This window comes from Phaenicophaeus curvirostris, chromosome 10, assembly GCF_032191515.1.
Source record: "Phaenicophaeus curvirostris isolate KB17595 chromosome 10, BPBGC_Pcur_1.0, whole genome shotgun sequence".
Lineage (NCBI taxonomy): Eukaryota > Metazoa > Chordata > Aves > Cuculiformes > Cuculidae > Phaenicophaeus > Phaenicophaeus curvirostris.
This window is the reverse complement of record NC_091401.1, coordinates 17,537,487-17,553,035: the sequence shown is the minus strand read 5'-3', so window position 1 is coordinate 17,553,035 and position 15,549 is coordinate 17,537,487. Positions and strand designations below refer to the sequence as shown.

Below are 15,549 nucleotides of genomic sequence, written 5' to 3'. Positions count from 1 at the left end.
GACTGGAAGAAAAAGGTGTAACAGTAATCCTGATGTCAAGAACAAACAAGGGGTCTAAGAATGATTTTCTTTTTTTCCCCTGGCCAGGACTGGTGCCCAACTCCCAGCTCCCTCCCCTGCAGCAGCAGCGCCCACACCCAGGGCTGCTGGGGGAAAGCGCCTTCAGTATTTGTTCCTCAGGACAGTTTCCTTCTCTAACATCTTGCTGTCCAGCACCACATGCAGCTCACGGTGACAAGGAAAGCAGAGGCAGAGTTCAGGAGTGGCTCATCTGCTCTTCCTCACAGTCAGGAGGAATCTTTAAGGCACGGCACCTGCAGCACAAAGCATTGGCCAGGTCTGGTTAAAAGCACTTGTTTATTGGTTACAATATCAACTCATGGCAACATCTTTCACTGAGCCACTGTACAAGTACAAAGAAAAAATCCATCGTGGAAAAAAAAAGCTATAAACAGAGTTCATAGCAAGTGATATTTTTTTTCACAGGGAGGTCTTTTTACAACAGCACTGCTAAAGAACAAGTGGCACGAGTCCCTGGGTTTTTTTTCATAGCTTAAATAAAAGCTTTAAGACTGTTTCTGAATACATACACAATCCAAAGGCAGTGCAGAATCACTTCATAATCGGTAACATGACCAAAGTTTTCCAAAGTAGTCAGCAACAAGTTAAAAAAAAAAAAAACAAAGAAAAGTAGCCAATGAGAAATGTTGGAACTAAAGGCAAATTAAACCCAAGCATGTTTAGAAGCATTTTGTTTTGGACTCCTTTGGATGTAATATGTACTACAAGTGTTCCGATGCTTTTATTTTAAAAAAAGGAGAAAAACACAAAGAGAGCACCATTGTGTAAGTAAAACAAAGGCTTGAGATACCTAAGACTACTCCACCGAAGTCCATATTAGTTAAAATCTAAACATACTGTGTGGTATAAGAATGTCAGGCACATGTAATCTGTTATCAGTTATATCAATTAGTAACACTGCTCACACATTTACCATAACAACACTGCATTAACATTCTGCATGTATTTTACATAACCAGCAATTGGATAAAAAGGCTTGTGGTGCCTCGGAAGTGTAGGAAGTAGTTTTACCAGCATGCATGCCGATTACTGTATACAAAGTGCACCATCAACCCATGCTTAATTACTTTTACAGGAAATGCTATCTCAAAAATCAGTCATTCTGCTACACAACCATTTATACCAACGAGCTGAATTAGCCAATACTCTCACCAACATCTTAAAGCACAGCACTAAACCTAGTGGAGGTGACAGTGTCCTCGGAGAGGACCGACTAAGCACTCTTGGAATGTTATCACAATGTTCATTCCACCTTAAAGTAATGTGAACTTCATTGTGGGACAAGCGGTTACACTAATTGAATTAGAGTTAACTATTTCCACCCCATGCAGTACAGTTAGCACACTGGGACCAGCTCGTACACCGGTTCAGCTCTGCCAAATAAAGGTCGGGCCCTCTCCTTCAGCAGGGGGAAAAGCCTGGTTAATCCCAGTTCCATCTCAGATGGCGTATGTTGTTATCATACATCAACCCAGTTCTGCCAGAAACTGAGACACATCTGCAGCTGAGCAAGGCAGAGGACAGCAATGTTTGAAAGAAAAAAGGTCTGGAGGCAGATGGGAACAGGCCCGCGTTACTGGAGTAAGCAAGTGCACATCAGCAAGACGTCACACTGCAGCGCTTTGGTTTCCAGAATCCCAACCACTATCTCTAGCACACAGGCGCGAGCCCAGGCTGGGCGCTTGCCTGGTGCGTATTCTCATTGCAAAGTCAAATCAACACTGGGAAATGCTGACAAAAACTGTACCGGAATAAAACAGCCTTGGTTACGCGAAGCACACGGTCCCATTTTCCAAGCCATAACCAAGTGACTTCTCAGAAGAGAGGCTGGGGAAGAGCTGCCTTGCCACTGCTCTTGCGCAGTGTTCTCAGTTATCTGTTTCATAATCGCACCAGTTATCTGAAATTCAGATAGTAATGTAGTTTGGCAACAAACTTTTAAAGGCAGGTTAGGGTGTACCCACTCGTGCTGCAACATCTGCTGTGTAATCGGGGAATCGGCTCTCGCGGTGCACAGGGAGAAATCCCACGAGCCACACACTTCAGTCTACACCAAACTATAGGCACTAGCCACTGAGATTCACATCTGGCAATAAAGCCTTCTAAGGAAAACCTAATGAAGGGTCATTTTATAACCCTTCCCATATTTGAAGGAGGTTGAGCTTTCACCATTAAAACCACATCTATTTTAGTTTTTGATATGGGAAGGCCACCGATAGCTGTTTAGAAAAGGGAACGCTACAGCCTGGGCAAGTTCATTACTTGGCCCTGTGCAATGACAACGTGTTACCTTAAATACAGTAACTAAACAGCAACCTTCGCCAGGGCAGGATCTATCCCAGGCGTCCTACCAGTTCCCAGGAATCACCAGACATTGCTTCTCCTGTCATGCTCGGGTTTCTTCCGGATTTCCTTGTGCACCAACACCAAAGGCGGCACCTCAGGACCTGCAGTGCTACAAACCCCAGTTAACACAGCAGCAAAAGCTGGCAGAGAGCTGTATGATGCTGTTGGAAACCTCACTGACAAGCAGCTGCCATTCCTATTCCCATTTTAAAATCAGCTGAATCCAACAGACAGGCCCAGCAATAATGACAGGGACATTATTTGCACCGATACCTGTACAAGAGCCATGTCCATGTTCACAGCCCACCTCAACTTTTAAGAAAAGTTATATACACTTGTAAAATTGTTTTTGGAGTTTTGCAAGTAGAAACCAGCTTTAATACCAGAATGTAAAAATGGCACCTATCTTTGCAACGGTGTTGACTAGGAAATTGGTTCAAAACACACTTCTATGGAAAAGAAGTTTTAGAAAAAGAATATATTTCTTAGAATTCCTTAGTAACAAATTTCCAGAATGATTCACTCAAGGCAGCTGTGAGTTTTGAAAAAAAAAAAAAAAATCAAGTGCACCACTAAAAAACCAAACCGAGTCTGCAAGATCCCGAAGAGCTGCTCACTTCAGAGAGTAACAAGAATTCCACAATAGTTCTGGTTAATGCAGACAGATCACAAAGTAAAATGCTGAGGAATTCCTGTGACACAACACAGTGCGATTTTGGTCCTACGCCGCAGCCTGCTGTTAATAAATGTACACTTCTCCAGCACAGGATGCACCTTTTTCTTTAAAAGTGAATTTACTGTGATTGACCGGTACATTGATCGGCACCTTCACCATTACAGACATGGCACGTTTACAGGCACAGTCTGGAAGTACTGAAATTTAGGATTATGAATGTCAGAAACTTGACAAATCATCATCTCTGCCACAGATCTGTTTTGGTGTATTACAAGACACTGGGCACTTGTACTTACTACCTGACCCAGAGATCCCCAGGCTCCCCATAATGTCAGATAAGGGCAGATTAACATTCTCTTCCGACCCGATTATTTAAAATTCACATATATTTAAAATAAGTCACTGAAGAGAAGCCAATAGACTTAATTCCCCCTTCCAAAACCACCACAGACGTTCCGATTCCCAAGAGAACTTCCATTGGAAGCACAGGCATGCTGCCAGGCACCAAAAAGTTCAGCGATCTTCCAGAGTAGATTCAAATGGGAATCAGTCACTTAGTTTTCCTCTATCTACACTCAACTGTACGTGATCAGAACCTATCATCTATAAGCAAGAGACGTAAAAACTGGAATAAAATCAGAAGCAGGAGAGGAAATGTCTATTTACAGTGTCAGAGCTGCAGAACAATTAGCATCTAAATAAGCCACCATGGCACAGACCTCTGTGAGCGCAGGAGAACAAGCCGCTAAGTTTATGGTGTGAAGGTTTAAAGGGTCACACAGGTAAGTAAGGTTATTTGGTTCCTTTTAAGTTACACAATTCCTTTTATAATTCACACTGCACATAACTGACAACAAGAGCTTTTGGTTGTGGTATGCTTTGGCAAGCCCCTGTTTCGGAGGGGGATTACAGGAGATTAACTGCACATTTAAATCTTCTTTAAGAATTCAAGCAAAGTCCTCCTGAATTTCTCAGCTGATTGTGGTAATTGAGCAAGCTTTGCAAATACGCTGCTTTCTGCGCTCTGAGCATCACACCAAATCATTTGGTTAGTGCGAATCAGCTGGAGTTTCTGATGGGGCAAAACTATTTCATCTCCTTAGAGCTGAACTGTCCAAAGGAAAAGCAGTCAGCCACTAATCCCACCAGTGCAGGTCGCTTGGCTTCTGTACCCTTGGACTGCGTGGAATAACTGATGCAAAAAGCTGCAGTAAGGGAGCCAATACTTCTGAAACCCAGTTTTCATTTTATTTTTACTTTATTTTTTAATTATTTTTGCTGTTGTCACAAGTCTGCCTGGCATTAACCCCTTGGTGCATGGAGGCCATGACTGCCAATGGATGAACCAGGAACCACTGGCTTGAAGGAAGAACCCCCACGATTAAAAATAGGCAAGCAGGTCAAGAAGTGAGTGAATAAGGCGGTTAAGTATTAACTGGGAGTCTCCAGGGCCTTTAAAAAAATTCAAATGCCTTCCACTATAAAAACACATACATACCATTGGCTTCACTTTATCTACAGTAAATTCACAAAAACATTTAAAACAGCGATCTAGTTCACCTACTACAAAACTCAGAAGTGACATTTTGGGTTAAAAGCAAAGCTATAAATGTAGTTCCTTAAAAAATGCAAACATATTTCTTTACATACAGACAAATGTTACATGATTGGCTGCTATAATGTGTATATTCTGTTATGTACAAAAAAAAAGTACAGGATTAACAGACTGAGCACAAGCAAAAACCCTTCAAGGACAATCTAATCAAACCACCAAAAACAAAATGACTGGCTCTTAGTTTGTCGGTCACCATGATTATGTGTGCTGGCCCCTTTTAAAAAGTCAGTGATTTCTTCCCCCCTCCCCTATTTCTTCACTTGATTTTTTTTCTAGTTTACAGAAAGCCTTTTTGTGTAATAATCAGTGAATAGAAAAACTTCACCTGCAAATACAAGGTAGAAATGTTATTTCACAGCTATAGGCTGCAGCATTGATCTCTCCAGGTCTCAAATGGAGAATGTACATGTTTGGCTCCCAGTTAATTCCAGATTCTGAGAAAACTGTCCCAAGACCCTGTAGCTACAGCCATGCCGTCATCGGTAACACCTAAACAGCTGACACGGTTGTCATGGCCAGCAAGGACACCTGCAAAAGAAGAAGCGATGCCAGTTAATATTCATGGCATGTCAAAGACTTCAGCTGCTGCTCTGCTCTCCCCTCATAAGTCTTCAAATTTGCTAAAAAAGATGTAATGCAAGATCTAATTGTCCTTTGTCTTTACCCTGACAAACTACATACACCACACCAGCCAGGTCAAGAAACTCAACAATGAGTTTTTTAAAAGCAGATATACACAATACTGTCTCCATTTTTCTCTCTGCCCCCAGGACTTCTTTCTGCCCCAAAGACCTCCTCTTCCCTAACCCGGCTCTCTGCTGTTTTTTCCTTCTTTTCAGCAATGCTGTCCACAACTTCAGGCATCGAATACTTCCAGAATCAAACGATGTGATGTCTTCTCACAACACCCTGGATACAGAAACTACCTTAAGTATTCCATGTCTTGCAAGCACTAAGGATTAAAAACTACCCATGTATTGTGCCCAACTATTATAAAACCAGCACCATTCCCTGACTCTTCCCACCTGGTTTTTTGCTTTCTTTCTACCCATTCTTGCCTGAGGTACCACATCCAGGTCTATTAAAATTCAGCCTGTCCATGTCCCTTCTTAAGGAAAAGGATGTGCACAGCAGAATCAAGGTTCAGAACCAAACCAGGCCCCAGCATTTAAGTTACTGTATGAAGCGAGAAAGATTTAGCCGCACTATAAACATGCTATCATACTATTGTACTTCAAGGGGGTCAACGGGAAAGCTGGGAAGGGGCTTTATCAGGGAGTGCAGTGAAAGGATGAGGGTAATAGTTTTAAGCTGAAAGAGGGGAGATTTAGATTAGATATTAGGAAGAAATATTTTCCTGGGAGGGTGGTGAGGCACTGGACCAGGTTGCCCAGAGAGGTGCAACATGTCCCATCCCTGGAGGTGTTCAAGGCCAGGTCTGGATGGGACTTTGAGAAACCTGATCTAGTGAAAGGTGTCCCTGCCTGACAGAAGCGACTAATTCAAGGACTGAAGTGTCCACTTCCCCTCTCTCCCAACAGCAGGAAATGATGGTCCCCAAAGCAAAGTCTTACTCCTATCTGAATTACTTCCTCTGATGGGTTCAAGAGTCAATGCAAATGTATAATTTTGTATCATTTCATATGCTTCAGTGAAATAGAGTTTCTGTAGACTTAACGTAACTTTGGAGGCTGTTTCTTGGCCTCAAGAGTTGGTGTCTACCAGCACAGACACATCGTGGCTAATGCCCAAGAACAAGAGTATTTCACTGACTGGAGCATTGACTCCAGACACCCCAGAGATGAAACTGTACTGCAATGTAACAACTAGAAGATACAACCAAATGCAATAAAACAAAAGGATTCCACTACAAAAGAAAGCAGTGTTAAAAGGAAACAAGCAGATTCTGTAACACCAGCAACAGCACTGGCAATGAATGGGCTATGCATTGTGCAGAGATTTTGAATACCCACCTTCTGCTAAGGAAACAGAAAACTTCAGCTCACTGCAGTTACGTGCACTCACCTGCTCTCTCCCCTTTCAGAGTGTCCCACACGTTGCAGTTGAAGTCATCATAACCTGCTAGCAAGAGGCGACCGCTCTTCGAGAAGGCTACAGAAGTGATCCCGCAGATGATATTGTCGTGCGAATACATCATTAATTCCTGATCTGCACGCAGGTCAAAGAGTCGGCAAGTGGCATCGTCAGATCCAGTGGCAAACGCATGTCCATTAGGGAAAAACTGAAAGGTTTAATTAAGAGACAAGAGTTTTACACCAGAAAAATACATTGCTCATGCATTATTTCAAAAACATCACAAAACTGTTTCACCAGGGAGATGAGATAAAGGCAGATTGATTTCTTTTTTTTCAAACTCTCCATGTTAAAACATCACATGCACACAGCTCTGCAACACTGCACTTATACAATAGTATTGGTAACACCTGAGCAACTGGAATTTTACCCAGACAGTTCCTGCACGCAGTATTACAAGAGACAAAGGGGATGCAACTAACTCCCACAGAACAAAGCAAGATGCAATTCTGAGCATCCTGGCTGTGAGCCAGGAGGACTTGGGTGAGGTGGTACACAATGTTGCACCCTGAGCTGGTCAGCCAGTTTGGCTCAACCAAGAGGAAAGATTGAAAATTTCATCGCTTGCAAAAAATCTACTCCAAACCACAGCCACTCTTGCAACAGTCATATTGATTGAAATAGGAATGAAAATAGCTCAACACATCTCAGGATTCAGCTCTAAGTATGGGAACTGCATTTTTCTACCGGTCATGCGTTTGGTATTTTCTCAGCCTTAATAATTTTTTGTGTTTATCAAAAACAGATGCAGCTCAGACTTAGATTTCATTCCCTATTTATCAGAGCTTGCATCTTGCAGATCAGAACATAGTGTTACTATGACAGAGAGGAAATATAATCCAGTTTATAAATATTACGAAATTATTCCAGGGATGAATATTCAACTTAAGTACTGATTTTAACCTTGCTTTCTAGAATATTTTGCTGAAAGCTCTGCTCAACTGAAAATATCAAACACATATTTGTTCAACAAAAAAGTGTAAGGTGAGGTTGTTTGGCTATTTTGCTTTCTCTCAGGGGATCACATTTATCTACAATTTTCAGTTTTCAACACACTGCCACACTGCAGAATTTCCCTCCTCCATACTTTATTTCTTAAAAAAAAGTCTCAGTTACTGAACAAAAACATAGCTGAAACTACCCAAGAACCCTTCAATGCATCACAGATAACAGTAATAATAATTCAGTTACAATCTAGAACATAAGTTATTAAACAACCTTCTTTGTTATATACAATTTAACAGTCTCCATCCAAAGTAACTGATTTTAAATCAAGGTAACCCAGTAGACTACAAAGCCAAATCCATGCAAGCACAGCTTTTATCCTCCCCCTTCCCTCCCATGCGGAAATACAAACCATCACTTACACAAACTGCATTAATATCTGACACATGCCCTGTGAACGACTGCCTGCACATTCCATCTCGAATGTCCCAAAGCTTCGAGGAGGCATCACAGGCACCCGAAACGAAAGTCCTCATATCTGGACTTAGAGAGAGACTCATCACATCGCCAGTATGCCCAGTGAATGTGGTGGTCTGCTGACCAGTTTCAATATCCCACAAAGCGCTGCAGATAAAGCAACAACATTGACACCATGTACGTGGTTATTTGAAAGATCAAGTTTTAAATACAAAGGAAAGCATTGGAGTGGAAAAAAAAATAAAGGGAAAAGAAAAAAAAGAAAGGCCAACAGAGCTTGAAAACTCACCAAGTGGTGTCTCCTGAGCTAGTGACAATTTGGTTGTCATCTAGAAAGCGACAACAGGACAAGTATCCTAAAACCAAAACAGTTACATTAGTTTCAGACCCAGGAGTAACAAATCCAAGAGCAGATTAAAGTTCTCCCCACAGCTAGTCTGTGACCAACAAAACTATTCATAGTTCACAAGGCACCTCAAAGCCAAATTGTTTCATGTGGTGCAATAAAAAACAAAGCTGAAGCAAGAATGCGGCTGACCTGTATGCCCTGGCAGCTCTCTGCTCACTCTCACATTGCCCTCTCTGGTTTTTAAGTTGTATATGGAACAGATGTTGTCCAATCCACCACAGGCAACGTAGTTTCCAGACGGTGCATACGCGCAAGTCATCACCCAGGAGGATCTCAAAGGAATGGCGTGCATCTTCGGAAAGACAGAGCTCATGAATGCTACGTCACACATAAGCTTTCATTTTGCACTGAGGTAATTCATTTCAGTTAATGAATTAAAGAAGAATTAACAAACAGAGTAGACTGTGTATCATAAATTTCAGTATTTTGATTTCACAACATATTACAACCCATCCCATATTTATACATACTAGGATGAAAAGTACCAGTTGTCTCCAGGGTAGATATACAGAACTTCAGTACAGCATTATTTAATAGTAAAGCTACTGTAAACTTAAACATTTACAAAATTCTTTTATTCTACTCTGATTTCTTCGTCCAATTCTACATCTCTGAACTATAGGTTCTAAAATGGAATGGTTGTACCCATGGAGACTGGACAGTTTACAGAAGCAGATACCCACTCCACACTCTACCTACGCTTTTCTCATTTAATGGCGCTCTTTTTTGCTGGGTTTTTTTTTTCCCCCCGCCTCCTTTCTCTGCCCTCAAAAGCAAAGCACTCTTGTAAATTCTGAGGTTCTGTGTTTCTACAATTGAAAATCAAATTAGTTTCAGAAGCAGCACCACACAGGTAGAGAGCAACATCTACAAGCTACTGCAACAGTAAACTGCAGTGACAATGCTACATATTATCTAAAACTATTGCTTCCCAGCCACAACCTACTACACATCACCAGCAATCAGCTAGTCATGGAAGAAGAAGAAAAAGATCATCTGAATTAGGAAAAGATTACTTCTTTTCATTTTTGCCTTGCAACCGTAGTAAAAAAGACACAAGCCCCCCCAAACACACATTATGCATGAATTATTGATATGCATTATAAATAACTTACTATACCTTATTTGTTGTATAACTATCCCAAATAATTAGTTTTCCATCTTGAGAAGCACTGACTAGTAGCCTAAATATAAGCACAAAATAAAATGTTAATATAAAACAAACTACAATATCCCAAAACAGACATACCTCATGCATGATTAGCAAGTGACTCAGAAATTTCACAGTGTCTTCACTACCCTCTGCTTTTGTTTATTTATTTTTTACTTAGGGGGAGAGGGAGTGGGAGGCAGTTTTTTGAAAGAATCTCTGAAGATCTATAGATTACCTGACTGAAGAACCACATGTCCACAGGGACTAATGATTAACAATGGACAAACCCAAACAACTTACTGAAAACCCGTTTGACGAATTCTCTCCACAGATGCTTTAAAGTTTCATACATTAATATTTTAACCATACAGCTACGTCGATGTAAACAAGAAAATTAGGGGAAAATAAATCTTACCACCCTGAGGCACTGTTAACATCTGACCATCAGTTGCTCTAAAGGCAGCAAAAGGAAATTCCTTTCAAGAAACTAAGTAACTTTTCCCACTATGTGCAAAAGTATCTTTTTTCCTCAATCAAATAAAATTTGTCTGCAAAGCTTTTCAATCTCTGTTATTACAGAAGTTATGTAATTATTCAACACCTTGGAAAACACAACATCCATAATTCCAAAAAAATATGCCTCTCCACATACCCTCCTCTGCTTAAATAGACTCGAAGAACTTAGTTAAAAATGAAGGAAAATGCAAAATGCCTGTGGTAAATACAAGCAAAGTACCTCTCCTTTCAATTACAGCTTCTCTATTACCACTATGCTTTCCTTGCTGGTCTGAAAAAAGCAAGCTGTAACTAAAGATAATAACCCCATAATAAGTAGTTGTGGTCTGTGATCCCCCTGCAAGGGCACCAACACCATACTATATGGCTCTCAAAACCCGGGATAATTTTGAAGTCAACCATCTGATTTCTAACTCTTAAACCATAGGTTTAAGGATTACTTGTACAAACCTTGAGTCAGATCCCCAGTGCATAGCATAGATTTTGGCCAAGTGACCTCTAAGCGTACGCCTTGTTCGCATTTGGATTCGACCCACTGAGTCCAGACTTGTTGTGATCTAAAAATAAATAAAACAAACCCCTGAGATACCAAGAACTATTTTTACTATACAAGATAACTGAATACATTTGAACTTTGATAGAAAACAATCTATCTTGGCAAGCAACATTAAAAAAAAAAAATCCAAGTGTACAACCCAGGCTTAGGTCCACGCAAAACTGAGGAAAACAGATTGTACAGAAGATACACTGACACGCAGAATGGCTGAAACTTCAGGAAGTTTTTTGAAAGCAATACTATGTAATACTGAGGCTATTCCAGACAATTAAATCTGGAAGTTTTCCATCAAAACCAATTGAAGAAAACCCTCCAATATTTACTGCATTGTTACTTTTTAAAGCATGGCAAAACTTTAAACATAGAATACTTTTGTTTCTAAAATACAGCTAGAAGACCTTTATTGCAGTCTTTCTAAATATACTAAACACAACAAACACTCTATTTAAAAGATAAACTGAAAGCAGGACTTAAGATGGTGGGGGGTTTTGCTGTTCAGTTTATTTGTTAGGGTTTTTTTGGTGGGGTTGTTTTGTTTTAAATAAGTGTATAAATACACAGTACATTTCCAAAGCCTTCTTTCACTTTATTCTTCCAATTTCTAAATGGTAACATGTTACAATCATAAACTGGAGGGATTTTTTTTATATACATGTGTGTATCAAGTAACAGCCTATACACAGAATTAAAAACATACCTGAGCAAGAGTTGTGTCGCTACATGCTTTCCTTGCATCCTGAAACAAAAGAATGGAACAATTTGAATTTAAAAGGCAACATTGAGCATCAACTGAAAGTGTCTAAAGGAAAATTAACTCCTAATCCAGGCTTCACCACACTGAAAAAGCCACAAGCCAAGAACAGCTTACACACCAATATGCCTTCTGTCACCCTGTTTTACTGTCCAAGGAATCTAAAGCACGGGCACACAAGCTAGGGGTAGTGGAGGAAGAGCGACTTCAGAAAGGCCATGCCCCAGCAACCTTTGAGTCTCCCTTTCTACAGAATATGAGATTCAAAGGCATTCGGGGCCGTCCTGAAGTCCCAGCGCCTACCCTCTTCCCTGTATTCTTTTCCTGTTGTGGACGTGCTCACTCAGGTTGTGCTGAGCACCAAGGGAAGAACTGATCCACCTGAAAAAGCAACCACATATTATACACGATTAGCAAGCTCTGTGCTACGTGGGGCTCTTGCATTAACCCCTTTGCCATGCAGACGTGGCAATGCTAGTCATGAGAGGCAGTGTGAAAATGTACAGGCAGGATCTGGAGAGCAGGACACAGAGCAGGCTTACGAACGCTTAAGCTGCCAATCCACTTCATGCAAAATGAAGGAAAAAAGCCCAGTCAGCTATCACTCTCATTGACTTCACGGAATTGATAGTGCTCAGATTTCCATACAGATACTCCATCTTTTCTTCATTATTTCAGACTCTACAGGCACATGACTGACTTTCTGTGTGTTATTCAACTCTACCTAGAAAACAGACTTCACTTTGGTTTGTACAATCAGAATAACAGCCTGGACCCCTGACAAGGGCAAGCACCACTGAGCCCAGTTTGCAACGCGCCCATTTTGCACAAGCTGTTTTCAGCTACAAATGTGACTGCACGACTTCTGCACCTCAGGCTCCTCCTGTCTTTGAAAAACAAAATAGGCATGCAGTCACCAGACACTTCTGAGAAGCACGGTTTAATACAATTGGCTTAAAATTAGACAAGAACTCTACAGCACACGTTAAAGAAACCCAGAAGCAACAGTATCACAGGGTCAGCCACAAGACCCTCTCTGACTCCCTGCAATTCCTGCAAATACCTTCCACCCACTGCAACCGATGAAGCAGGCATCCCACAACTGATAGATGGCCGCCCTCAACACTACTAGACTGTGTGTGTCCCCACTCTGAGAAAGCCTTCAATCTGTATACTAATGGCAACGTCCTCTTCGAGATGAGGAACGGAAATATTTACTCACACATTTTGGAACTGCATCAACATATTCAGACCAGGATCTTAAAATTTTTCAAGCTCTTGCCCGAGAGTTACTTGACATTGCAACTGTAGCTTAAATATTTTAGCGTCTGTTTATTTTCATCACCCTTTATAGCTTTCCTCTCAGAAAGCAAGCCTTACATTGGATTAAATCATTGCAACTGATTTTTAAAATGTCTGAACTGTAGAAATTCTTATGAAATGTTGACGTCTGCAGTCAGGAGGGGCTTAAAATACCAGAGCAACAAATCCCCTGGCACTTAGGACTTATTTTATCCACAGGAAGAAATACACCGGATTTTAAACAACTTCACTTGTTTAGTTTAGCTGAAATAATGAGAGATGTTCAACGTAAAATGAATTCTGAATGCACTCTGAATGAAACAAAGCCATTTTTCTTAAAGCATGAGCTATTAGCAACATCTATTCTTGAGCCTGCCTAATTCTTGCCATAAAATTGGCAGAGTTGCAGGAAAAGCAGAATTTCAACAGGTTATTTTAATTCTCACATTTTAACTGTCATTTATACATATGCATCATCCTAACAGAATCATTAGTGTCATAACATAAAAAAGCTTCTCTATAGAACTGTAGATTTTCTCAGTTCACGCAGTGGATATCTTCTCACAAATTCTGCGTTGTCTATCTGCTCAATTCCTGTGCAGCCTCCACAACCTCCTAGCACACACACTTAAGGTTCCTTTTTTCCCCAAACTACGTGCGTTTTTTAGAATAGTGTCTTATTTGTTCAAAATGTCATTCAGTTTCATATTACACTGTGCCAAGTATGCAACACTTCCAAAAATCATGCCCTGAATTACAATTCCTGAAGTGAGGACATGCATCACATGGGAACTTTATTACAGACAGAATTAGGAAACAACTTAAACATAAAGCCATATGGCTACCTAACTCTTCATGGTTCACGGATGTTTCAAACTCAAATGCATGCAGTCTTAAGACTATGCTGGAGGGACAAAATATCCATGTATGGAACAGAGCTACAGCTGCAGCAACTGCACAGGAAGGCAAAGGTACCCAGAGCCCCTAGATATTTTAAAGAAAAAGTCACTAAACATTTCTAAACCATTGCAGACTACAAAAAGTCTATTGGGAAGTTGATAGGTACGCATCACAGTTTATTCTAGTTTAGGAGGCTGGTAGGTACAATCTCATCTGGAACTCACTTAGAAACACAAAGCTGACTTTTTGTGACTATACTGTTAGATTAAAAAAACAGGCAAAATCAAAGAGTTGTAAACAACTAAGATAGCAAACTGCTAGCTGCATATAGAAAACAAGCTCTGTTAGCGACCTAGCCTCTTTGTAGAAGTGCATTAAAAATTTGATATCCTAAACACTTAAAAAAACTTAGGTTTTTTAGCTCCTATTCTAACCCCTTGCCCATTCTAAAAAAAACACTTACTTAGAAAGAAAACTTCGCAATGATTTAATAAGTGAGATGATTAGTCATCTACACAAATATGAAACTACATTATTTGGTAAAAAAAAATTCTTGATTATTAAGTCACCAGGAGCATTTTTAATTGCATATTAATCTAAAGTTAAAATTAAACAGAAAGTATCCAAAATTGCAACCAGATTCAAAAGGCAAACACTAATTGCCAATGCTGAACCAAGAGGCTCCATTGGCAACAGCCATGGCTACTCAGCTACATCCCTGCACATCCTGTTTAGGCTTGGGGGACAGAGCTACAAGGGTTGACCTAAAGCCACAAAATGGAGTCCTTACACAAAATTAAGAAAGCAAACATTCCTGCAACACAGACTAGCTCTTACTTGCCTGGTATCTCTTTCTTCACACAACAGCATTTTGCATAACACCAGACTGATTCATTACTAAGACTGAATTAAAGACTAACTGGCTCATCCCAACAGAATGTAATACGAAGTCTTTACACATCAGGTGAGGAAGAACTGAAAAAAACTGCATATTTTTTATTCGTGCAATTCCATAACAAAGCTTTAATTTACAAAAACACATTTTAAACTTCAGATTTATTTGCATTCCTCTATGGAGCTGCCAGAAGGGATACCCAGTGCCACAACACTGCCTGACCCCTGGCTTGTCTTTCACTGGTGTATTAGATAAGAGTTCAGAATTCTCTTTGACTGATACCGAATGAACATCAGTGAAAGCAATATTTGCCCCCAATACACACACTAACACATGCAGTGTGTTTATGGCATGGCTGATACTAACAAGCAGCTAACAGTCCACCTCGTGGAGCAGCAGAGCACCACAAAACAACACTGCTGGTGTATGGTAGCCTAAAAATGTCAACGTGTATGCAAGACATCCTAAAAACCCTGTATTCTTAGCCAACAGTAATGACTGCAAATAAGGTATTCCTATTCAAATCAGATTTATGGATGCTTCATGCTTAGAAAAAGGAAATTTTGATGAGGAACAAACAGACTTTGAAAATCCTGATTATGCTTTGTACTTTTTTCTCTAATGAAAACTGCAATACCGATATATACGCATGTTGCAACAGATGCCTAGTAAACTGACTTTGGGTGTGACAGCTCATACTTAGTTTATCTTTAATAAGTAATTTCAACAAAAATTAGCACATGCAGGAGGACCTGCATTTTCAAAAACAAATTCAACAGGAAGCAAAGAAATAGGCCTGTAGAAATTACATTCACCCGGGAAGGTTCGCTCAC

The 15,549-nt window shown here is 40.3% G+C and overlaps 1 protein-coding gene across 1 annotated transcript in view; it reads right to left on the bottom strand.

Annotated features, from left to right (window-relative positions):
- Positions 1–338: 338 nt before the first annotated feature.
- Positions 339–15,549, bottom strand: part of GNB4 (G protein subunit beta 4) — a 31,960-nt gene continuing 16,749 nt past the window's right edge. The window contains exons 3-10 of the mRNA XM_069864703.1: positions 11,566–11,604; positions 10,763–10,869; positions 9,764–9,827; positions 8,773–8,935; positions 8,524–8,590; positions 8,180–8,381; positions 6,744–6,960; positions 339–5,246 (exon numbers count right to left, since the gene is read on the bottom strand). Coding sequence (XP_069720804.1) covers positions 5,140–5,246; positions 6,744–6,960; positions 8,180–8,381; positions 8,524–8,590; positions 8,773–8,935; positions 9,764–9,827; positions 10,763–10,869; positions 11,566–11,604 — 966 coding nt within the window. The 3' untranslated portion in view covers positions 339–5,139. The remainder of the gene's footprint in view (positions 5,247–6,743; positions 6,961–8,179; positions 8,382–8,523; positions 8,591–8,772; positions 8,936–9,763; positions 9,828–10,762; positions 10,870–11,565; positions 11,605–15,549) is intronic.